Source organism: Physeter macrocephalus, chromosome 16, assembly GCF_002837175.3.
Source record: "Physeter macrocephalus isolate SW-GA chromosome 16, ASM283717v5, whole genome shotgun sequence".
NCBI lineage: Eukaryota > Metazoa > Chordata > Mammalia > Artiodactyla > Physeteridae > Physeter > Physeter macrocephalus.
The window spans coordinates 27,236,317-27,262,300 of NC_041229.1; the positions used below are offsets into that span (position 1 = coordinate 27,236,317).

Sequence of the window (25,984 nt, forward strand, 5' to 3'; positions counted from 1 at the left end):
CTTAGAACCTGCAGAGCACACTGTGGTATTTACCACTATCTAGTTTGTATTATGGTCATCTATTTACATGTCTTATTTCTTCTTTTAGACTTTAAACATCAGGAGGCCAAGCTTTTCTTTGAATCCTCTGTAGTGTCTAGTATGGTATGATGCACTGGGTAAGCACTCAGTAAATATTTATAAATACTTGTTTTAACAAATGTAAATGTTTTATCCGAGATGATTTATATCACATAGTATGCACAAAATCCAGAGATTCTATTCCCCAGAAATATTCAGTCTAATTAAAAGTATTACTTTTAAAATGGCAATAATATTACAATAAGATTTTATATAATGCTGTTGTAAGCAAAAGGATTTTTTAAAGGTGACAGGCATAGAACTCATAGAATTCTATTGTTAATATCATGAAATGCATTAAGTTAATTATATATTTCCATTTCTAGCGTTAAAGGCAAAAAAGCTTCTATTCAAACATCACACCATTAAGATTATCTAACTTCATGGGGAAATATTTTCAAATGATTGATTATTCTCAACAATAACGTGGAGTAAAAATATCAAAGTTAAACAGCATTACATAGAGTTTTAATCTTATAAATGTTCTAAATTCTTCTGTCTCTATAGTTAATATTCTAGATGCCAAAAAAAATCCCACCATTGTTTTGTGTTGGTAAATGCTGAGGTCATTTTTTTATTAATACCAACTGAAAAGTCAAGAAACTGAACAATCATGTGGTAAAATTCAAACACATCAGACTGAGGGGACCTGGATGATTTGATGGTCATGACCGATAATGCACTGATTCAATTCTAGCCAAGTGCAGTTAGAACTGAGCACCTCTGCCTCTGTGATTTATTTGAAATGATTCATTGTTGAGAGATACTGTCATCCCATGTCATCATTTTAGAATTTTTCTTTACAAAGAGTTCATGGATTAAATAATCATCCTTTTTCCAAAGCATATGTTTACAATGACATTGTCACAACAGTGGGGAAGCATTACCATATGGTGTGCATTAAATGAGGGTAGACTTTAGACCATGGACTTCCAAAACCTGGGAACACTAGGGAAAATGGAGGGGGCACTCTTTTCCATGTTAGCCCTGATAATGTATAGGTTACTTATTGTACCTATAAAGAAAGGAAAATAATAAAAATATATGATGTTTTGATTTGGTATGTGGGTCAGGTGGTGTAAGGAAAGTAAATAAGATTCTGAATAAAAAGTCACTTTGAAATTTAAAAGTGAAAAATGGCAAAGTATTCTTGAGGGATAAAATGAAGAGAGCAGGATATTAGAAAAAAACATAGAAAATTATACTATTTACACTTCTGCAAATTTTGTTCAACATTGCCTTAAAATATATATTTCATGAACATTATCTACTTTTACTAAACATGAAAATTTTATACTGTTAGTGGGGAATCATCTAATAAAAACAAATGATGGAAAGCAAGAAGGCATTTGTGTTTTACTTTCTCTGTATTGGAAGCTGCTCAGTTTGTATTCCAAATCTGTCTGCTTCACATTTAACGGATTCCAAATATACTCGATAATTAGGAGTCAGTGTTTAGCATTGCACACACTGATGGTAACAGAGATGTGAGGCAGAGATGTCTCTGGGTTGATGTGGAATACTCAGCTCTCAGGTCTTCCGGTAGCATTCCATGTCAGACCACAGAGATCGTCTTCTATACCTTCCTGTTTCTAAACCATCTTGAGTATATGCAATAATTTATATATGCTTTTTTTTTTTTAGGATTTGAGTTTATGGAGAATAGTTGAAATAAATAAGGTTAGAGTTTACTGTGATATTTAAATTGTAAATTAAAAATGTAAGAAATAGTTCATATTGGTCCGTATTCAAGACCGTTAGCCACTAACACAGTTTCAAGTGCAATGATGGTGAGGGTCACTCGAGGGGACTGTTTGGTTGGGAGGCTCTGCATGGAATACTGTCACAACCCAGCCAGGCAAGAAAGAGCAGCCTCTTCTCATGTCTCTAATGACCTGTGAAATGTCATGAATCCAGGACAAAACTCACCTCTGTGAGTCCCACAGAAGTTAAAAATGTCCTTCAAGTTTTTCCTTTGCCAAAAATGTAATTTCCACAATTCATATTTCAATTTTACTTAGCCACTTCTCCTAAAGTAAAACCAAAGAAATTTATAATGTATATTATTATGCTTGACACTTACTGTGGAACCATCATTTATCAGCACTATTACAGATCTTCTTTATATTGTCTTTCCCCTTAAAATACTGGTTTTTGCTCCTAAGTCACAAATTATATATTTCTTAGTACGGCTGTAATTCAAATAATGACATTTTATTTTACTTTCAGCAGTTAATTTCCTACAAAGAGGTTAATTCCCTGGTTCTATTTTGTGTTCCAAAGAAAATTAGAGATAATTTATTTCTGAAGTCTCTGATAGTGTTATTTTAGAGAATATTTAAATATGATTCCTGTATTTGATTGTATATATTTAAGAAAAAGATGCAAGTTGTAGTTTTAACTGACAATGCTGTTGTCAGAAATTCTGTATATCATCTAATTTATAAATATCTCATTTTTGAAACACTGTGAAGAACTATACATGTGTGAGGTATTATTATCACAGCTATACAAAGGTATTCATATTCTTCAAGTCTTAGCCCAAAAGTACACACCCCAAAATCATTTAATAAAAATATTGGTGCATGGACTACAGAGTGTGTACTTTTTAGAATGGAATTTATGAAAACTTTTCCAACATTCACTTATACCTAGAATATCTGACAATGTTTTATTTTCACAATCAGGCAGCCAGTCCAGAAGATTATTTTCCATATACTGTATTATGTAATAAGTCCACACAGGCAACCTAGGAAATCTGGGGACTGCCAGAGTCTGAGATATTAAAGAGTGGCAACTTTCAAGCCTGTGTAGCCTTTTGTGTACTAGAAAACACAGCCTGGAATCTGGAGTCAAAAGCTTTCAGTTTGGAGTCCACTTACTGGCTGAGGGACCTTGGGCAAGTTGCAAAGTAGTCATAGTCACAGTCAGACTGATCCACGCGGCAGGCATGCTAGGCACTTTACAAGCAAAATCTCCATCAAAGCTCACAGGACCCCTTCGGGTTACTACTATTTTCCCTGTTTTGCACATCAGGAAACTGAGACTCAAAAAGTTTCAGTAATCTGCTTAAGGTCATGATGTCTAGGAAGTGGCAGAAACCATTTGCAACCTAAGAGCACTAAGCACCAGGCTAGTGCTAGGAGTCTCAGGTTCCAGACTAATATTTCTAGTTATTTCTTGGGGTTGTATTGAAGACCAAATGACATAAGCTGTATGAAAAGTTTTGTAAATGATGTGGTTGTTATTTACGTGATTTCAAAAGGTATCTTACAGGTCTTGGATTCTGATTTTGTTATTGAACTAGGTCTGGAATACAGCCCTTTGACCTATATAGTCTGGATATCTGTGGTGCAAGAGACTTCCAAACGTGGCTTCGAAACTCCAGTGCAATTACACTTGATTTGTGGACTTACAGCTTGAACAGCTTGAAAAATAATGCAAATTTACATTAAAAAATATTTCCTGAGCGTTTATTACAATTTATACACTGCGCTATGTTCTAAGTTCAGCGGATAAAACAGAAACATAGCTGGAGACTCTGTCCCTGAGAAGCTTATACTCTACTGATCAGATTTACAACTTCTGCATAATTTGTAAATTTGTACTTTGGAATCAGTTTATTTGAATCTGACAACCAGAAAGATAAATACTTTAGATAGACATATAAAATTCTTCTAAGAAATAGCAATATTGTCAGTTGTGAAAAACACTCCTGACAAAAAAAAATCAACCTTGACTTTAAGGTAATTTTCAAACAGAAATCCACATATGTGGAAGAGTAAAGTTCCTCTATTTAAATTGTACATTTTGTTAAGGTCATTTAGGAATTACTGAGTACCTATAGAACTAATATTTCCCATAATAGATAAAATACAACATAGAACACCATGGGGTAACTACCTTTAAGGAGGTTCTATGTTTATATTCTGATCTGTTCTAAATACTGCAAGGTATTGGGGAGGTTGCCTTCTTAAATGATCTTAAAGCAGAGAAGTCTCTCCCTAATCACCTATCTAAGGCATATGCCAGGGTTGTGATTCTCTGTGGCTTCTGAGAAACTGTTCTCACTTATTTGTTCTTTTTCTCAGGGGTCATAAAGTCAAATGCCTATAAAGCCTAGATGGGAAGTAGGCCCTCTGTGTTTCTAAGACCCAACTAGAGAGAACAGACCTTTTTAAACTGAGGGCCACTCACTAAGCTCCAGATCATTGTTGCCCTTAGGAAATTCTGATACATTGTAATGAGGATTTTGTAATTTTCCAGAGAAGTCAGAAATCCAAAATTTTATGTACAATCCACTGATTTTTAGGTTGGCAACAAATTAAAATTTTAAATTCTTGTGAACCAAACAAGACAGTTTGCTATCTTTTTTCTCATGATGTTGCTTTTCCCCAGGAATCCTTTTTTTTTTATAATGCTAACTAGATATATTCTAGCAACCTGCTTCTTGTTCATGGTTTTAACTGTCACCTACCTGCAGAGTATTCTAAAACCCGTATCTTCATCCCAGATCTTTCTACAGCTACTTGAATACTCAACTGCCTACAGAACTCCTCCAGCAGACAGATATTCCTACTTGGATTAACTCCAAAATGAAAGCATAAATTGCTTTAGGACCTTTTTATTCTAACTTCATTTCATATCCTACTTAACAACAACACCCTCCACTATCTTTTAAGTCATGATCCTAGAGACACCTTCCCCTTCACCTCCATCAGCCATTGAAGTCTGCATTTTATTTTGTTCACATGAGGCTGAGTGAGTGATACATATTATTATTTCAATGATTACTGCAGTTACACTAATCCTCAGAGGACAATACCTAAACACTTCATATGACATATTTTAATGCACATTGTTTTATGTTTCCAATTAAAAGCAAAGTAAGTTTTCCCTTAATTTATAATTTATATTCCTGAAACTCAAAGAAGTTGATTAATCTGTCAAAAATTCACACAGCTTCCCTGGTGGTTCAGTGGTAAAGAATCTGCCTTCCAATGCAGGGGACTCAGGTTTGATCCCTGGTCGGGGAAATAAGATCTCACATGCTGCAGGGCAACCAAGCCCATGCACCACAACTACTGAGCTTGCGTGCCTCATCTGCAGAGCCCATGCACTCTGGAGCTCACGTGCCACACCTAGAGAAGAGAAAACCCGCACACTACAATTAGAGAGAAGCCCATGCACTGCAATGAGTGGCACAACAAAGATCCTGCATGCCACAACAAAGACCCGACACAGCCAAATAAATAAATAAATAAATATTTTAAAAATCAATCAATCAATAAACAAAATACATGTGGCAAAGTCCATCAATGTGCTCATGACAACTTTGATACTTTCAGAAATATTAAACTCTTTCAAAAAAGAAAAGTCACACAGCTAGTGAGTGACAAAGATGGGAACTGAATCCATGTCTGCCTCCAGAGCCTATGCTTTCTCCCTTCACGGGGATTGGAAGGATGGAAGTGTTTCTACACACGCAACGAAAGTGGAAATACATTTAAAGCAGTGTTTATTGTCTTTGAAGCTGGGTAGAAGTGAGAGCATAGGCTAGAAAGTGAGAAGTATAAGTAAACAGACATGTCTAGAGTAGATCCTTATGAAGATAGAAGAAGTCATTTAAAGCCATAGATTGAAAGGAACCCAGAACAATGAAGGGTGATTAGAGATGAGTGAGACTTTGCCCTGGTTCATTTTATGTTCTTGCATCTATCCTCTTTTCTCTCTAGTTGATCCTGCATATCATGCCAGAACAATGGTCCCTGAATTCCACTTTTCATAATGCCAGTCCCCTGCCCAAACCTTTAGAAAGTCCTAAATTTACAATGGGCTCCACCATCGGACTCCTTTCACTGTAACTCTACTTGGATCCAACGCGACATTTTCCTGGGCTGTCCTACCACCTTTTCAAGGTCAGCGTGCTTGCTTACTCTGTTCAACCCTCTTTTATGCCTCTCCCTTCCCTTCCCGTTACTTTCATGACAAGATTAAATTACACTTTATTAAGGTTTATGTTTATAAAGTCTGGCTTCTTCTGATATTCCTTCTTTGGTGATTATTAGACAACACAGTATTCTAATTTAACACCTTCTTATTCCCTTATTTCACATTAAGTTATTTCTACTTTTCCAGCAGATTATAAGCCTTTTATGGTAAAATATCACATCTAATATTTCTTTTCAATAAAATGTGTGGTACAATGAAGGAAGCAAGACAGTTGCCAAATGAACATTCAATTAACTAAAGTGACAACTGAACACTTAAAAAGCTGCATACTAACAGGGGCATAATAACTTGGTAGCAAACACATACAGATGCTTAAGGAATATAGAATATAGAAGTGATAAGTAACTTGATGTCTCTGAGACAATAGGGTGGTTCAGATTCATAGGTGTTGAGTCAAATCTGGAGCTGACAAATAATTTGGTTTTATTCTTTCCATATAAATTCTGGCATCTAAGTAAATCAATCCAATCTTACTTCATTAATCAAATTAGTGTTTATAATGTAGAATCCTTTTCTTGAGTCTATTAACTTGGCCCTATAAGAAACAGTCAAACTGTCCTTCTCCCCTTGAGGAGAAAAAAGAGAAAATGGCTTTTAAAGTACATTATAAAAACACTAAGGCAGGCAGAGCTAGCTGCCTCCTTTCCAATGTAATCATAGTATTTGTCACATTGCATTGAGATTTTCAGTAGTCATCACTAAATTGTGTGCTGCTTAGGAGCAAAGAGGCTTGTGTCCCCAGAATGGAATATGGTTTGGCACACTAGACACAGAAAAAGTCTTGGAAACCAGGTAGAAATGTGAGAATTTTTTGGAGTCTAAATTTTTATGGATGCTGTGTAAAAAAGTCTGGGGTAGAAATGAGAATGAACCATTGATGCTTGGATCAGAATTTTAAATGGAGAGCTGAGACATCCCTGTCCATGGGAAGGCATCCTGGCAGTATCAATAATTCAGGTGAAACAATCCTCATGAGACATAGGAACACAGAGGGAGAGCAACTTGTAAGACTGTCCCTTCTTACATGGAGACTCTAATTATAGAACTCTTCCCCTCTAAATTCTGAAGGCAATGTATTTATACAATTATAATCATTGTAATAATCTTTAAAATCCTTCACCAGTAATCTATTCATATGGCGATGTCAATAAAGAATTGTTTTTCATGTTTTTATAGGCTCAACAGTCACTAACACAGAATCTGCCACAATTCTTAACTGGATGCTCAAAAAATTGATTTAAAACACTAGTATCTAACCATCAATTCCCAAATACCTCCATTCTCATATCCATAAACTCAATGGGTAGTAATTTAGTGTTATGTGTCAGGCACTGTGCCATGAGTCAAGCACTAGGGATTCATTTACAAATACAACGGCAATCCAGTCATCCAGGAGTTCACATTCCAGTGGGAGAATGTACAGCTAAATAATAATACAGTGTAAAAAGGGAAGTTCATGATGCCACAAGGATCATAGCAAAGTGGAGCTAAACCAGCCTAGGGTGATCAGAAAAGACAACCCAGAGACAATGACCAGATATACAAGAGCCATCAACCCACTCACGCAGCTACTGTGCTTTCTACGGAATTGAAAATAATATATGCAATTAGACTCAGTAAGTTATATATTTCAATTGGCAATGAAAAATGCTTGTAACCACCAACTGTTCTCTTGGCTCTTTTAAAGTAAACATAATGACTTAATTTAATACTTTTAATTAATTCAAGCTGATATTTTCATTTTTAAATAATGAACGTGTGTAAACAAAGATATCAAACATGGCAACTGCTAAGTGGACATGATATTCTGACAACGAGACCTATATTGGCTTAAATGTCTAAAGAGCTCCTTAGGTTATCTGTCCCATTTGAACAGAGCAAGACAAACACAATACTTAGTGGTAAAATCACAACATTTTCCTTTATTTAAATATTGTTAATCAGAAAACTATAAATGTATGCTTTTTTGTAAACATATAAAAAAACTCAGATATATGTAAATAAAAATTCTGGGGCTTCCCTGGTGGCACAGTGGTTGAGAGTCTGCCTGCCAATGCACGGGACGTGGGTTCGAGCCCTGGTCTGGGAAGATCCCACATGCCGCGGAGCAACTGGGCCTGTGCGCCACAGCTACTGAGCCTGCGCGTCTGGAGCCTGTGCTCTGCAACAAGAGAGGCCACGACCGTGAGAGGCCCGCTCACCGGGATGAAGAGTGGCCCCCGCTCGCCGCAGCTGGAGAAAGCCCTCGCACAGAAACGAAGACCCAGCACAGCCAAAAATAAATAAATAAATAAAGTTCAAAGTACGTTTAAAAATATATAAATAAATAAATAAATAAATAATTCTGCATAGTAACATTAAAGAAAAATAGTCACTACCAAATTTTGGTATGGTAGTTTTCAATCTCTTGTATATATTATGGTTCTTATGAATTTGGAATCAAAAGACATTCTATATTTTTTCACTGACATTATATCTTTTATATTTCCCATATATTAAGTGTCTCTAAATTATTAACAGTTATACTATTCTGCCAAGTAGAGGGCACACTGGCTGCCGTCTATTGATTTAAAAGCACTAGAGTATTACTATCACTAAATGCAAAATTACCCTTTGAAATAAAATAAAGTGTAGGAGAGGTAAAGACATTGCTATTTAAAATTTTTTTTTAATTTTAGCCAGATTTCCTTCTCAATAAAATATTCACACTTGGTTTCTAATCTGAGATTTTATCACTTCTGTAAAATGAGGCTTATTTTCACAGCCACTTATGTTTTCATAATATACAGTCATTACCAAATTCTGTGAAAATAACAAGAATTAAATGCTAAAGGCATGTATATATTATACATGTACACAATATATTGTGCTGTATATGCTATATATTTTTAGATCTATGCATAACAATATAAAGTTACTTACAAAGTTATTTGTAACTGTACTAATTATTATTCTTGTCTTACAATTATTCAGCTTACTTTTTTAAAACCAGTTCTTAACACTCTATATGTGTTAAAATCACAATTTTAGTATAGATGCTCATCTGTGCCAACTAAATTAAATTATAAACTTCTACGAAGGTCAATAACTATAAAAAGGGAGAATAGTCTGAAATTTCATCTGGAATGTATATGTCATGTTCTATCACCATCTATACCAATCTGTAAGGAGACTTAATTGCCTTTAAACACATTATAAATGATGCTTGTTTGTTCATTTTTTTCCCTCCCACAGATCCCAACAGATACTAACTCCCACAGATACCAACTCTTTTCCAACCTGCCTATTATCATAAAAGACTGGTTTGCAGTCTGAAGATACATGGTTGAGATAGTAAGCTGAACTCAAATTCCTGATCTCAACTGCTGGGACAAGTCAGATAGAAGACTGTCATGACTGACATTCTTCCTTAAACAGTCTGGCTAGACTTTAATTAATTTAACCATTCCTCCAACTAAATACGGCTAAGTAATGTTTTAATGAGCATTTTCATGACTAGAGATTTTTCTGTATTCATGAGTTCAAATGACTCACAATTTGTAATGTTTTTGATACATTGTGACAAATTGATTTTCAAAAGGATTGTATCAATTTTAGATGCCCCAGCCATCTTGAGTATTTGAAATTTTCTTTTTCAATTAAATTTGATGGCCTTTGTGTTTGTTTTAATGTTTAAAAAATACAAGTGCAGTGAAATGACAATATAAAAAACATGGAAAAATTTGATCAAATAAATTATTTTAGGATAATTCACATTTAACTACCACACATACATAAAGAGTATTGGTTCATGACCTAGTATCACAGCCTGTTTTTAATTTTAATCATCAATAAGGATAATCATATAGTGAAGAGTCACATGGAATTTAAAATAGTTTATAGCTAACTTAACTATGACTCAAGATGGTCTTGATGTTTCCAAACAAGTTGAAATTTAAGAGTGTATATGTAAAATCTTTCATTTTGAATTTTTAAAAATGCCCTATGGAGAAGTTGATTTGTAGCAATTCAGGCGGAACAAAGAGCAAAGTGTTAAGTTTTAATTGACCATGAATTTAACAAGAACAGAGTGATGTAACAGACTAATTAAAACTCAAATAATCTTGGCCTACACTTTATGTGTAAAATGCCTAAATAAATAGAATTAACATTCTCACCTGGACAGATCATGTCAGATCATAATCATGAGTGTCAAAAATGTGGTTTAATTCTGGACAGATCATGACAGGAGAATCGGGTTAATTCAGGTCAATATATTTTAATAAAATTGTGATAAATCCATGGGATATTCAAAATGCCAGAACTAGGATGTTAAAGGTTTTAGAAACTATGTTATACAAGGAAATGTTATTTAGCTTGGGGAAGTACAAAGGGGACTTGTGATATCTGTTTTCAAAAATGTGAAGGGTTTGAGTCATATAGAGAAGAAGTTGATTTATGTTATGTTATTCAATTCTGGCTAAGAATTAGTTGTTATAATACCCAACCAAGAAATGGATTCCTTTCCTCCTTTCCCTCCTCTCATAATCAGTCAGCAGACATTTATTAAGTATGGAACATAATTGTTCCTGGCACAGTGAAAGACCCTCAAAATAGAGGTACTAATAAGGTCTCATCCTTGTCCTCAAGGAACTCGCAGTCTAATGGATTTGACAGATTATCTTTCTTTCTATCTATCCATCTATCTATCTATCTATCTATCTATCTATCATCTTCCAAGGTATATACAATATACAGAAAGTACTATACAGGAAAGTTAACTATTCAAGCAAAAGCTGATCAACATCTTTGTTAAAAGGGATATCATTTATACTTTTAATTTATAGCTGCTGTACCTTTGTGTTTCCTTCTTAAAATGCTGTGCATAGTCTTTTAAGGTATATTTATAAACATAATGTTTATATCATATATAATACTTATATATTATTGATATATATTATTTAAGAAAAATCCAAATATAAAAACAAAGCTAATTTTTAATGAGATCAATGTTGTTACTGATCACTAAATGTGAAATTGAGCTCCTTGGTTATCAGAGGAAAAAGGGAAATATTTGGACTTACAAGTATTCCATTAAGAAAAAAGAGGGCTTCCCTGGTGGCGCAATGGTTGCGCGTCCGCCTGCCGATGCAGGGGAACCGGGTTCGCGCCCCGGTCTGGGAGGATCCCACATGCCGCGGAGCGGCTGGGCCCGTGAGCCATGGCCCCTGGGCCTGCGCGTCCGGAACGGGAGAGGCCGCAGCAGAGGGAGGCCCGCATACCACAAAAAAAAAAAAAAAAAAAAAAAGAAAGCATGTGTATGTTTTTCAGAAAAAAATATTTATCTTGATTCTAAATCTTTGGAGCAGAGAAGTAGTGAAATGTCTTTCAAACTTGCCAAGGTAAGATTATATACATAGTTTAAAATTTAAGTAATTTACACAAGGTAAACTAATTTCAAAAGAGAGGGATAAGGGCTATAGAAACTAGCAAATTGTGAAATTTACTATAGAAAATGCAATGTGGATAATCAAGAATTGACAGGTTTTCATCATACATTTGACTCCAGATGCCTTCTTTCACAAGTCTTCTAGTTTCATGAGCTTTAAGAAGTGCTAAGGAAGCAGTCAATGTCTGAACAGATGGTTCTCCTGAGTATGCTTACTAGTACACCTGGTATGCTTACTAGTACAACTGTGCTTCCCACATGGGCTTTCTCCTATTCTGAAAGCGGATTGTATCAGCATTTTCTAGTTCTTTTGTCAGCAGACACCACATGTTATAAGTACCTAGAAGTTCTCTTCTACCAGATTTAAATTTATCAAAGTGCTCTCTGGCCAGCAAAATGTACGTCAATTTGCATTAACAGTCCCACTTTGTTCTTTATAGGACTTACTTTCCTCCTTTTTTAACCCATACCATCAATTGACTCTAATGAAAACAAATGAGAAAAAAACATCCTTAAGATAAGGAAGACACATAACATTTATTTTGGATCCACTACCTCATTGTCCTTATAACCTCTGCTCATTTTTTTCTAAGACAACACATGAAAAGTCTTAGCTATCTTAATGATGCCCCAAAGATGAGTGGAAAGAAAACTCATCACATATTGTTCATTCATATATTCAAAGATATTTACTGATCCTTGCTTTGTACCAGGTATTGTGCGAGGCTATAAGGATATATTGTTTAACAAGGCAGATAAAGCCCTTGGTTCTGGGAGTTTATTTTCTAGTGGGGAATTATAGATGATAAATATATAAACAAATGAAAATAATAATTAAAGATTGTAACAAATGCAAAGATTATCATATGATTGGTAATGCAATATAAAGTAATTGGAATTTGGGAGTGGGGAAGCTTACCCTAGAGAGGTTGGCAAGGAAGGTTTCTCTTAGGTGATGACTTTGACCTGAGTCCTGAAGATTCAGAAAAAGCTAGTCAAGCAAAAACTGGATTGGAGGAACAGCCACTCTCCAAAAAAAGGTAATGGAAAGTACAAATGTATAGAAAAAAGAATGAAAGGATTAAAGGGTGGTCAGGAAACAAAAAGAAGAATGAGCAAACTCCAGCATGGAGAACAAGGCAAAAAGACAGGCAGGAGTCAGATCATGCTTATAATCAGAGCCTGTTAAAGAGTTTCAATTTTACTCCAAGAGATTGAAAAACCATTGGAGGGTTTTAAGTAATGAGAAATGTCTCTTCTTTCAATTCTGAAGGGAATCACTGGCTCCTGTATGTAAAGCGGATGGGGAGAGGTAAGGTAGAAGCAGATTAACTATGAAATTATTAAAAAAGTACCATTGACTTGGACTAGAACTGTGGGATAGAAATGGAGAAAGGTGAAAATACTTGTAATGTACTTTGGAGACAGAAGCAAGAGGATCTGGTCAGATGTTAAATGACAACAGGAAAAAACCTAGGAAAGTAATAGATGGAGCAAGAAAGCAGATGATAAAAATATCAAAACTAGCAATATGACCACTAGGGACTGTCAGGAAAGGTAGATGAAGAAAAGCAAATAGGAGGACTTGAGAAGAGGTAATATGCAGAACTTCTTCTCAAGCTCAAATTCAGTCATGATCACAGGAGATCTGCACAAATATATCAGTTCAAAGAAGTTGTAAAAGAATAGCTTATTCAAATAAATAGAGCAGAAAAAAAAAGATCAATTCCTAACACACATAAGAAAATAAATTCCAAAAGAGTTAGCATTATAAATATAAAATTTAAAACCATAAAGTATACTAGAAAAATGTGGAATAACATTATATAGTTTTAAGGGCAGGAATACCTTTATAAGCATAGCATGAAACCCAGAAGCCATAAAGAAAATGACTCACAGATTTGAATACATAAAAATTTAAAATGTCTGTACAGTAAAAGGCATCATAAATGAAGGTGGAAGCCAAAGGCACAGTAGAAAAATAATTTGCAACATACATGACAAAGGGTTCACTTCTTAGCATGTAAAACACTCCCTCAAATAAAAAAGAAAACACTGGCAAAGTAAAAGAACAGTTCACACAGAAAGATATACATGGTCTTATGAATATAGGAAACTATTCTCAGCCACACTATTAATCAAAAACATACAAATTAAAGTAGCAGTTAGATGTCATTTTTACCTATCAGGACAAGTGAAGATTCAAGAGACTGATAATGACCAGTGTTAGCAGGTCTTAGAAAAACAATTATTCTCACATCTAGGTGGTTGTGAATTTAACTAATACTTTTTTTTTTTTTTTTTTTTTTTTTGCGGTACGCGGGCCTCTCACTGTTGTGGTCTCTCACGTTGCCGAGCACAGGCTCAGTGGCCATGGCTCACGGGCCTAGCTGCTCCGCGGCATGTGGGATCTTCCCGGACCGCGGCACGAATCCGTGTCCCCTGCATCGTCAGGCGGACTCTCAACCACTGCGCCACCAGGGAAGCCCAATACTTTGTTTCTGAGGAGAAGACACTGACAATATGTACTAAAAGCAAGAATCCACATTATTTGATATAGTAATTTCATTTCCAGGAATTAATCCTACAGGAATATTCACACAGGTACTCAAATAGTTATACTGCTATTCTGTTTGTAATATAAAAAATGTGGAGGGGCTTCCCTGGTGGCGCAGAGGTTGAGAGTCCGCTTGCTAATGCAGGAGACACGGGTTCGTGCTCCGGTCTGGGAAGATCCCACATGCCGCGGAGCGGCTGGGCCCGTGAGCCATGGATGCTGAGCCTGCGCGTCCCGAGCTTGTGCTCCACAAAGGGAGAGGCCACAACAGTGAGAGGCCCCGCGTACCGCAAAAAAAAAAAAAAAAAAAAAAAAATGTGGAAACAACCTAAATGTTGATCCAGAGTGTACATTTATCATAGTAACTTTGCACAATGACATTATGTAGCAGTAAAAGAAAATAAGATAGCTCTATATAAGTATAGTATATAACTGACAGAAAACCTTTTATGATAAATGAAGTAAAATAATAAAATATAGGTATAGATTAATATCATTTTTATTAAAAAGTTTTATTTATTCAATAGATATATATTAGTACCTTATGTTTATAATACTCTTTATCTCTCTACCTAGGTCTATACAGATAAGAAGTCTGGAAAGATCTATAAACCCTATTTACTGTGATTATCTCTACGTGGTGAGACTGCAAAAATATTTTGGCTTTTTAGGACTTCTAAATTATTTGAAATTTTCGTGTCAGTTTAAAAAGATAAAAATATGAAAAATGGAAAGAACACAGGGTATAATATATTTAAAGTTACTGATGAGAAACTGCCTATTTTAGGAAAAGCAGATAAGCAACAAAAGTAAGCAAACAACAATTACAGCTTATGGTATAATTTTTGCTGTAACTGGAGAAATACAATGGCTTATTCAAAGAAAATACTACATCTCAATTTTTTTACCTTTTATTTCTGAGATAACATTGAACTTTTTATTTATGACACTAGTAGTTTTATTAAGTTGGAGACAAGTGATGATGCTATGAAGACTGCAGAAAATTTGACTTAGGGTGATGATCTTTAAGACAATCCTCACTATGTTTATTGGAATCCAAAAACATGTAAAAGAAAACCTGAAATGAAATCCCTGACAGCTAAGCAAATCTTTAAAGCACTGGGGAAAATATGTTTCATTTCAAATAGCTGTAGTTATTCTGAAATCAAATAACATTCCTATAAAACTTATGTAGGTTGGCCAACTAATGAAGTATCCAACACTGTTTGTGTAACATATAAAGACTCACTTATTCATTTTTACACCTGGTGGTATTTATAATATGAATTTGGAAATATAAAATAATGAGAGCATTATCATTTAGAATACTCAAATTTCTGTGCTGCATTACAAATCACATAGAAAACTCGATGCCCAATGTAAAATGGACATATTCACTGGAGTAAATGAAAATTGTTAAAGAACTAACTTTGAAGAAAACATCTTTCTATTTAAATTAGGAATTATCTAGCTACTGTCACAGAGTGATGGCTATCTTGTGAATACTGTACTAACCAATATACTATAGTGTGATGGCAGGCAAAACTGACTTCAGGATCTGATGCCCTGGATACTTGTCATTAGGCAAATTTTCTTAACTACTGATCTTCAGTTTCTCCATATAAATAATGAAAATAATAATGATGCCTGCTTCTAGAGTTGTGTAAGAATTGAGGTAACTAACACAGAGACTTGGAACATAATCAGTAGCTATTATTATTATCGAGGAGAAATGAGTTTCAAAGAACAGGGAGTTATCAGCTATGTCAAATCCTGCGAACTACAATATTAAAGGACAATGACTAAGGAACAATGGGATTTACTAATCTGTAAGTCACTGATGACCTTCAAGAACACTGTTGCAGGAGTGGTGATGGTTAAGGGAGAAGGTAAATCGTGATAAAAATAGAAGGAGCTGATGTGGAATATGTAGAACTTTTGATAGTAAGAGAAGGAATAAAAATAATATGATGACAGTTTAAGAGGCAGAGGACCAAGCCAAGCATTTTTCCAGCTAGGACACACTGATTATTTTCTATGACAAGGAAGAAGCTACTGGAGATGGAGTTTATGGGGAAATTCCAGGTTAGTTTCAAAGATAAAATCCAATTGGCTTTCTTTTTTTTTTTTTTTTTTTGAAATGAAGAAGGTAGAGAATGAAATGCTGTGTGTTTATCTAATATATATGTAGCTCCTTTAGGGCTGTGGGCTTTTTTTTTTTTTTTTTGTAACTGGAATTCATTGAGAAGCTGTTCAAAAGTTTAGACTCTCTGTAAACATACACACACACACACACTGTGCTCAAGAACACACAATTTTGCATGCAATTATGAGAATTCATCAATCTCTTTAATCCATCCATGAACCAATTCTCTCTCCAAATGGTCCATAGGTTCCAGACAAAGTTACCCTCTCGTAGGACTTAGAAATAGTTTTGACAAACGTGCATTTAGATTTGTGTATATAAATTAAAATTAACAATTCAGTTAGAGGTCAAAAAAATTCCTATGAAATATCAACAAAATATATTTATTCAAAACGTAAATTGCTTTTTCAAAAAATAAACAGAAAATATAAATAAACTTGAAGTTTTAGCATTGGTTCAGAAATAAATGTTCTATATGACAGAGAATGTAATACAACTAAATTTAATTGAGCTATAGTTATAGGCTAAATATTTTCCAAACACTTTTCTAATATTCATAAAATTCATGTGCTTTGTATGTTAATGAATGAAGAAACTGCGGCTCAAAAGTGTTAAGTAACTTACCCACTATCAGGTTGTAAATTCAAGCCTATCTGGCTCAAAAGTCCAGAAAAGACTCTCCCAACCTCTAAATAAAAGATAAGACTATTCTAGGCCAACATACACGAAAGAGTATGTATTAATAGAATTTATGTGGGATTAACAAAGTTTGCTTTTTTTTCTGGTCAAAATACAAAAGAACACTAAAGAAAAGAGAAGGAAAGACTTGTTAAAGATCAATTATCCATGCAACTCATTATTAAAATTCTGCAGCCAGTGACAAGGTTGATCACTATTTACTTGAAATTCTTCCCATTTCTCGGCTCCCATGAAATTACTCTTGCCTCATTTTCCTCTGAACTCACTGACCCATTTCCTTCAGTCTCTTTTTCTCTCCCTGTCCCTCAAGTGCTGTATTTCCTGGATTTTTGTCCTCAACATTCTGTTCACTGCTTTTGCTCTCTCTGGATGATTTTGCCCACATCCATGGTTTCAGCCATTATCAAAAGTCTCTCTTTAGTTCAAACTGAGCCCAAGAGCTCCAGATACACATGTCCTACTCTCTACTGCATTTGAATGTCTCTTAAACTCCTCAAAATCAGTACATCCACACTATACTCATCTTCCCCATTCAAATCTGCTCCTGTGTGTCCCTTCCTAGTTGATGGTACTGCTATCTAATCATTTTTCCAGACCAAAAATTGAAGAAATCATCTTTAATTCTTACCATACTTCCTTTCCATTCTCCCACACAGACATCCAATCTATCACTAAGTTCTGTCAACAGTTCTGTATTCTTAGATCTATGTACTTTTCTCTCTCCTTAGTGCTTCTACTTTTATTCACTTAATCATCCTAAATTGCATTACTACAAGACTCAACTGTTTTTTTTTCTTCCCATTTTGCCCCCTTCTAATACATTCTCCTTCTTGAAATCATCCTGTTCTTTGTAAACCATAAATCTCATCATGTCACTGTTGTTTTTAAATCATGTATGGGTCCCCCTTTTTATTCAGAAGAGTCTCCTTACAAGAGCTACAAGATCCTGTGTGGATCTACAAAGCCCTGCCCCTTAGCACACCTCTCCTTCCCAGCACAATCAGCACTATAGACAGACTAAACCATATCCAGTGGCTCAATCACACCTGTCCCTGCCACACCGTGGTGCCTTGTCATGTTCTGCTCCTTTGGCCAGGCGTGCCTTCCTTCCTCTCTATTTTTCAAATAACTCAAATAGAGTCTTAACACTCAGATCAGATAACATCTCCCCTAGGATACCATGCCAAGTTTGATGTTCCTTCCTGTGTTAATGTCTGTCATAGCACTCTGTTTCTCTGTCATAATACTTTGTCTTACTGTACTGTGATAACTGGCTTGTACATCTTTCCCCCTAGACTATTAGCGTCTTGAGGGCAACAACTACTCTTATAAGTTTCTGTATGCTCATTTCTAGTATAGTGTCTTAAGTACAGTTACCCTTGATAAATATGTTTCATGAATAAATGGATACGTTTATTATCTAATCTAGTGAATGAATGGACAAATTCACTACACAATATGGCTTCAGTCTTTGCTATATCACTCACTGCCATCTGATTAATGAATAAGTTGCCAGAAATGTCTTGCCCTATTTTCTTCAAAATGTTACAATTAAATTAGAAAAAAATAAATGACAATTCTTTTCTTTCTTGATTCAAGTAATCTCAATACAGATGTAGTTTTCACATCCTATGGTCTCCTGGTTAAAGTACTAGGATAATAATTAGAAGACCTGAGTTCAAACCCAGTCTCTGCAGCTTATTAGCTGCATGGTCTTTGGCAAGTCAAGTAACTTCTTTGAGCCAAAGCTGGCTTAACTAAAAAATAATGACCATCTTCTCAGACACCCTCACTCGAAGACTAGCTTGAGGTAAAATAAAATCATGTACATAAAAGCAGTTTAAAAACTATGTGTTGTAGTAAAATGTAAGGTGTATGGTATTTATTCTTCATTTTAAATTCCTGAACTATAGTAAAATTCTGTAAATAAGACATATACATATTTCCCAATGTCAGAAAGTAAATTTTTTTTCCTCTTTGAGAAATAAAAAACACTTGGGAGAATCCACAAGAAAAAAAAAGTTTAGAGAGTTTTTCAAATGGCTTTAAGAAAGCTTAGTACTGTGACAATTCTGAAATATATCAATGCAAACTGTGCATCATTTAAGAAAGGGACAAACCATAGAAATGTGACTCATCTTTGTCATCAATCTCATGTGGAAAATTAAGAAAAAGAGGGAAAAATATTATAAAACTAAAGAATTATTTCAAATCAACATAGAATCTTGCTATCAATTCAAAATAAGGAAACCTAATGACAGTCACTCATTTTCCTAAAAATAATCAAAAGTCAAATAGTATTTAACATATTTCTGCTAACAACTTTGCAGGTCAAACCATCAGAATTTTATTTTTAGCATTTTTAAGATTATTATATCAGTCCAATATAAACTCTTAGAATGTATTTTGGACTTCATGTCCTTGAAAAGGAAAATGTACAAAACTTAAACATTGTTGAATTAAAGCCAAAAGTTTGTATTATTTAGTACCCTTAAACAAGTTTGAATTAAGTCCCTATTATATAAGCTCTGCCTGCAGAGCCTACTGGATATAGTGTCACATTTTCAATGTATTTAGATTAACTAAACAAGTATATTTTACATACCAACCTACTTTTACAAGTAGCACACAACTGGGTATTTAGAGTTGATAACTAAACCTATCACAAATAGAACTAATATTTAACTTAAAAAGAACAACTTTCTCATCATTACTAGGGTATAATATGCATTCTATTTTTGACTTACAACTTTCCTATCCACCATGTTGTAAACCACTGAATAGACGACAGATTTTAGACAGAAAAGGAGAGTAAGATAAACACATTATTTTTAAAAAATAAAACAAAAATATTAACCAGCTGGTCTTTCCTATCCAAGTTTAAAAAGTTGGAAATATTCCACAAATTTCTCTTATTATTTCACCTAAGGGACAATACATGAGCACTTGATCTATTTCACTATTTTTTCCTACTACCCTCATGAAATTAAAAGAATCATTTGAGAAACTGAACGTCTGTGGATTATATTGTAAAGGGACTGCCTTATTAAGGTACTGATTCTTTTACATGATAGCAAACGTAACTGGACTAAATCAATAATTGCAATGTCTCATCTTTTTATCTCTTAGAAAGCTTGGTGATAGACTACTTTAGTATTTTGGTTATTACTTCTTTGGCCAAATTTAAGATACATCATCTTTCAAACCAAAATATCTTTATTAATTAACTATTAGAAAAATATAAGAACATAGCCTGCTTTTTCAGGTTGTCTCAAATGTTTTGTAAAGAACATATTCAATTTAACTAGCATGTTTGTTTGCAAGGATAGCTATTTTGGGTCAACTGTATAATATTTTATTAAAGGACATTGTCTATATTGAATTTATTTTTTAAATATCTATTTTGCCATACCCCATACTTTGAATAGATTACAACAAAAAATGTATACCTTTAATTACATTTTTAAATTTGACTACTTGGGCTGTTTATTATACCTATACTTTGTTATTGAAATATGTCATAATTCTATATTACCTGTATTTCTTATAATTTCAGTTTTATACTTAGCAAAGTGTGATTTTTCAACCATGTGAATAGTTTAAAAGGAGAACAATATTTTAATTTAATCTTACACAAATATTGTAAAAAAATAAGATGAAACTATAAGCCAAAATTATCTCCACCCTCTCTCAGCAACTTGGGATTTATACCAAAAGTGAAAAATTTGAGTTAATTGGGTTTATACTTATGCAGTATGTAAACTCTATACACAGAATGTTTAGATTGTCTGAAGTATTATTCTTAGAGTGCTAAATTAATTTTGAGGCAGAAGAACCAACATTAAATTACATCTGTCCAATAGATGACCAATAATACTCTTTATTCTTTAATCTGCCTTTTTTCTCTTTAAGTATACATTCCATAAAATAAACATAACCTGTTTAGTGGCCCTTATTCACAAAGACACTAGATTATGAAGTTTTACAAGGGCACACTACAGGAAAATCATATTTAAAATAAACCTAGCCGGACACATATTTTTTTTATATTTAAAAAATATATTTATATTTAATCCAACATGAAAATTTTTTAAATCTAGCCTGTATCACTGTGAGGAATAAGTTCCATGTTAATTCTCCAGAACACTATTTTTATCCTTTTGTACCCAAAGGCATACAGCTTGATATATGAGTTTGCCTCATACTTATTGCTTACGTTTCACCTTTAATTAGACTGGAAAATCACGCGTCTACATGCTCTAGGTCAGTCCATTTAACAAACACCAATCACCTGACCCACAGTCTCTGACCATTGATTTTTCCCAAATTCTGCTTAGATTTGCCTTAGGGACATTTGGCATACTCATTTGTCAAAAATTTTTCCTTTTCTTCACTAGAAAATGTTTTTTTCCTTATTTACAATGTATGTTTTTAAAAAATATTTTAAGCATGTACACAAAGACAATTATATGTGATTATGAAAAACATGACAGCACTAACATTGCCTTACACTTGGATCAAAATAAGCAGACTTAGTTTACTTAGCTTCAATTTTCTTAATTCTAACATGTTAAAGAATAGCATATTACTTATATTTTATACTTTTTTAAATTTTTTCATTCTGTGTACAGCTTCTTAGCAATTTCTTATGTTTACAGGTTCTTTACCAGTAACACTTTATTTTATAGAATATTTTTATTACATAAATAATATAATATGAATTAAAATTTTCCTGAATGAGATTAACATATGATATGAAAGAAGAAAGAATTATCACTTTATAGTTTATATAGATGGAAGCCATAACACAAACTTTAAAATACTTAAGCACTTAGTTAGAAAAAATAAAACTAATATAGCTCCACTTTTAAGACAGTCTTTCATTAACTAAATAATAAAAATGAATACTTAAATAGCAATTTACTGTAGACAAAGTACCTTCAAATATATTTGAAACATGAATTATCTTTAAACTTAGAAATGGTTTTGTTGACAGAATCTCAAGAGAGACACAAGAAAAATATTTAAATCAACAGATAATATTCACATATTAAGGATAATATTTTATACCTAGAACTGTTTGAAATGTTAACATCTCTATCAAAACTTGGAACAAAATTAATAACTTAAGACATTTTCAAAAATGACTATTCACAAACTTAGCTCTAATTTATGTTCATTTCTGCTTAAAAATAACTCCCATATAATTATCATTATAATGAATATTGACTTTATTACTAAATACAACAAATGATTTTTTTAATTAAGTAGTACCCAAAGGAACTAGAGAATTCCTGCAAATTAATACAATTGTAGCAGTTAATAAAAAAAGTCAAATGCTTTAACCTCCTTATGAAACCAAGTTCTAAAGTAAAGTAATTTGATGCCAAAAATTAAGGAAACGTGATCATGTCACTTGTTAGATGAATTAATGGCAAATATATATGAATTAAAATAATTAATGAAACAGATATCCTCCTAACATAAAAACTCCTTGTTTTCAATTTCACTAGTTTGTTCAGTATACACTTTCTTGTACTCAGAAAGAGGACTTTCAAAATTAAAATATACTCAACTTGATATAATAAAAATATCATACAATGCAGATTGAATATTTTATTACTGCTGTGAAAAATTTTACATAGAAACTATTCCTATATGTCTTACATAATCTATAACCATTATCTTAACATGTAAATTTTGAGCAGTAGTAACTTAGCATGCAAAAATAAGGAGGTATGTGAAACGTGTTTCCCTCAAGAGTGAAAATGCAATCTAAATGTTCTATTGACTGATCATATTTTAGTGATTTTTAAATTAATACACAGTTGATTATATTTTTACATTAAGTTATACAGTATTTTGGTAGGGGAGCTCTGTACAACTGTTAGGTAAGATCACCAAATCTCAATCTTATTGCGTAAAATAACAGATCCAGCTGGGTTGGTTTGTAAATTCAGTGGATTGGAGACTAACATGATTTACCACCAAGGTAAGGATTCATGGAGTTATATTCACAGGATATATGCATTACCTGATAGCAGAAGACATTTACAACCCAGAGTATAAGAGCAGGGCAGTCTCAAGTGACATCACCAGATCATCTGCAGCGTCAGCCAACCGACTCAAATATACATCCTCCACACCACCGCTCCCCTCTTTCTCACTGTTAGCAAACCTTCCATTGCCTTTGCCAGTGTAAGAGAGCATGTGTCTTCTTTAAAAGCAAGACATACACTTACTCAAGTGAAAAGCAAATAAAAACCAAGGAACAGAAATCAAAAACTAGATTGAGTACAATTTTCACTAACTTGATATTCAGGTTGTAGAAATAATACTGAAATGTTAAAGGAGAAAGTAACTTCAATTAATTTCAAGAAAAAAGAAAGAAGGAACAAGGGAGTGAGGGAGGCGGAAAGGAAAGAGGGAGGGAGGGAGGAAGGAAGGAAGAGAAAGAAAGACCAGCTAAATATCCCTGAGACTAAATCTTACTTTTAACTGATTTGCTCTGTAACCAGCAAACTGTGGAGATCTTGAATGTCTTTCTAAAAAATATAATAATAATAATAGTAATAATAATAATATAGAGGAAGAGGACACTATTGCCCCATTTTAATTCTCTTCTCATTTACCTACAACTTATGTTTTACTTACAAGCATTTGTTACAGCGAAACTGTTGGCTGTCTCAATGTTGTCCACATGAGGTACCAAATTAAAAGGAGCTTCTGACGCATTGGGGCTGGTGTTATGAAGAAAAATTGCTAATCGAAAAGCAGTGTATTCCTGATCTGTGTTTCGGATGAAGAGACCACCTATTAAAAACAGCAGAAAAAGCACATTCAGTGTCTCCTCTTGCAAATGTTACTATACCCACCCCAAGAACTGTCAAATCCACTGCCATTCACCAACACATATAATTAAGGAGCTATCCCTGCCACATCTTGGGAGACTGCCCTTTGTCCCTAAGGTGTATACTTAATATTTTAGTCTTTAAGGCAGCTCAGCCTTTTCCTGTCCCAATTTGTCATGATCACAGTGACCTCTGAGACAGATCATTTAGTGTGCTGTCCTTTCTCTCTCTTGCCCTCCCCATGATTCTCAGCACACTGCTACAGAAGCCAGCTCCGGCATTTCTAAGATGCATGCAGATAGGAAGAAAAGATAATTTGCATTAAAATACAGAAATGAAGGGATTTGGTGACGTGCAGGTTAGAGGGAAATCAGAAAGGAGACATGAACTTTGTTTTTATTCAGCTCTTGGACTCTAATTAGCACCGTTTTGTGCACTGTCTACGAGAAATGATGCAGTCTGAGGCTGGGCTTAGCTGGAAGAAATTCAATTGCTGCGTCCCATTAAAAGACAGGAGAGAATAGCAAGAAAATCCAAGGACGGATAGGGTCCCTGGAAATAGAGTCGAGAGGGAGGATTAAAGGCAAAAGATTCAAGAGGAAAACAAAAGAAGAAAAGGTTCCGGGAAACGGATCTAACTTTGGAATCCGTTAACTGGTAGCAAGCAAAGACAAGGAGGTGCGGGTGTAAATGCTTTTTTGCACAGTGCCTTTCTGTAATTGCGAAAGCTGCTGCGTACAGCACGGGAAGAAGGGGGGGGTGTTTTGTTTTGTTTAAACAAACTCTACATCCCTTAAAGCTTTAGAGAAAGAAATGAAAAGAAATATCAGATAAAATGCTACCAAACCCCACGGAGGTTTTTTTCCCCAACTTATTGCAATCCTACTTAAGCGACGTGAGCCAAAGGTGGAAACAGGAGTATAGACTGAGGACGGATGGGTGGGCAGCTCTGTGCTGTTCTAACTGAACCTGCACCAAAGAGGCAGTCTTTTTACAAAGGGAAGAAAGGAAGAGGGAAGCAGAGGGGAAAGGAGCCGCCGAAGGTTCCCCTAAATTGCTTATCAGTAACTCATTTGACTCACTTTCGGATATCTGCCACAGCCAACCACACGCATACCCCACCGGAGCAGAGCTTACCTATTTGCACGCTGCTCGGAAAGGCTCCCATGGCGAGTCCCCAAAATCCAGAAAATAACAAGACTATCTGTCTGCAAATAATCCTCATCTTCTTTTCTCCTCTCCCTGGCGCGCGCTCTCTTTCTCTCGCACTCTTCCTAAGGGCTGTTCAGAGAGACATTGAGGACTATGGCGCTAAAATTAAAAACAACCAAAAAAAAAAAAAACAGAAGAGAGAGGTTTGGGTGGTTTAGGGTTATGACTATTTCCCTTTAGCAATCCATCCCGAGCTGCCAGATTTTTCCCGCAGTCTCCATAGCCCTGGGAGAGGTTTTCCGTCCGGCTGCAAATGTTACACATGCAAAAGATGGTGGTGGAGCGGCTACTGGCTGCTCGCAGGGATGAGACATGCGCTCTCTCTGTGCCTAGCTCGCACTCGCGCTCGGCCCTCGCTTTCTCACCTACACACACACACTAGCGCCGCCGCCGCCGCACGCGCTCCGCTGCTCCTTTCAGCCAGCCACCTAAAGCCTACACCAGCCCGGAGCCTCGCGCCCCCTCCGCGAGTGCGCAGCACTCCCTCCGCACGCCCCTTGCCCACTATTCGGGCAGGCTTCACCCCTTGGGTGCTCACCCGAGCGCCTCAGTCTCTTCGACGCTCCAGAGCCAATCTGGAGACAGGTTTTTTCCTTTTCACGACTCCCGCCTCTCTTCTTCCCGCGTTCGCAGTGGGTCCTACTCTGGGGATGGGCACCCCCAGCGTCCCTCTCTTTGCTTTCCAGGCGCCTCTGCTTCGTGGCTGCACTTGGCAGGAAATTCACCCTTCGGTCCAGGTCCTCAAGCCCCGAACAGGGCCTCGGGGAGTTAGTACTTCCCCATGCCCCCGGCCCCCTGCCGCATTCTTGCAGGCTCTCGGGGAGGACCGGCTGCTTCCCTCTCCTTCAGCTCAGCCTTTCTCTCAGCCTCGCCCTCTTCTGCCACTGGGCTGCGCGCGGAGGACTCCGGTCCTCGCTGCAGCAAAGATTTCTCACCAACAAACAGCCCGGGAATCTGGA

The 25,984-nt window shown here is 35.2% G+C and overlaps 1 protein-coding gene across 2 annotated transcripts in view; it reads right to left on the bottom strand.

Annotated features, from left to right (window-relative positions):
• The window catches only part of GRIA4 (glutamate ionotropic receptor AMPA type subunit 4), a 529,194-nt gene extending 504,076 nt beyond the window's left edge, over positions 1-25,118 (bottom strand). The window contains exons 1-2 of one of the 2 annotated variants that reach the window (XM_024115308.1): positions 24,951-25,118; positions 23,617-23,775 (exon numbers count right to left, since the gene is read on the bottom strand). In XM_024115308.1, coding sequence (XP_023971076.1) covers positions 23,617-23,775; positions 24,951-25,038 — 247 coding nt within the window. In that variant the 5' untranslated portion in view covers positions 25,039-25,118. The remainder of the gene's footprint in view (positions 1-23,616; positions 23,776-24,950) is intronic. The other variant, XM_024115307.1, reaches the window with a different exon arrangement.
• Positions 25,119-25,984: the final 866 nt, after the last annotated feature.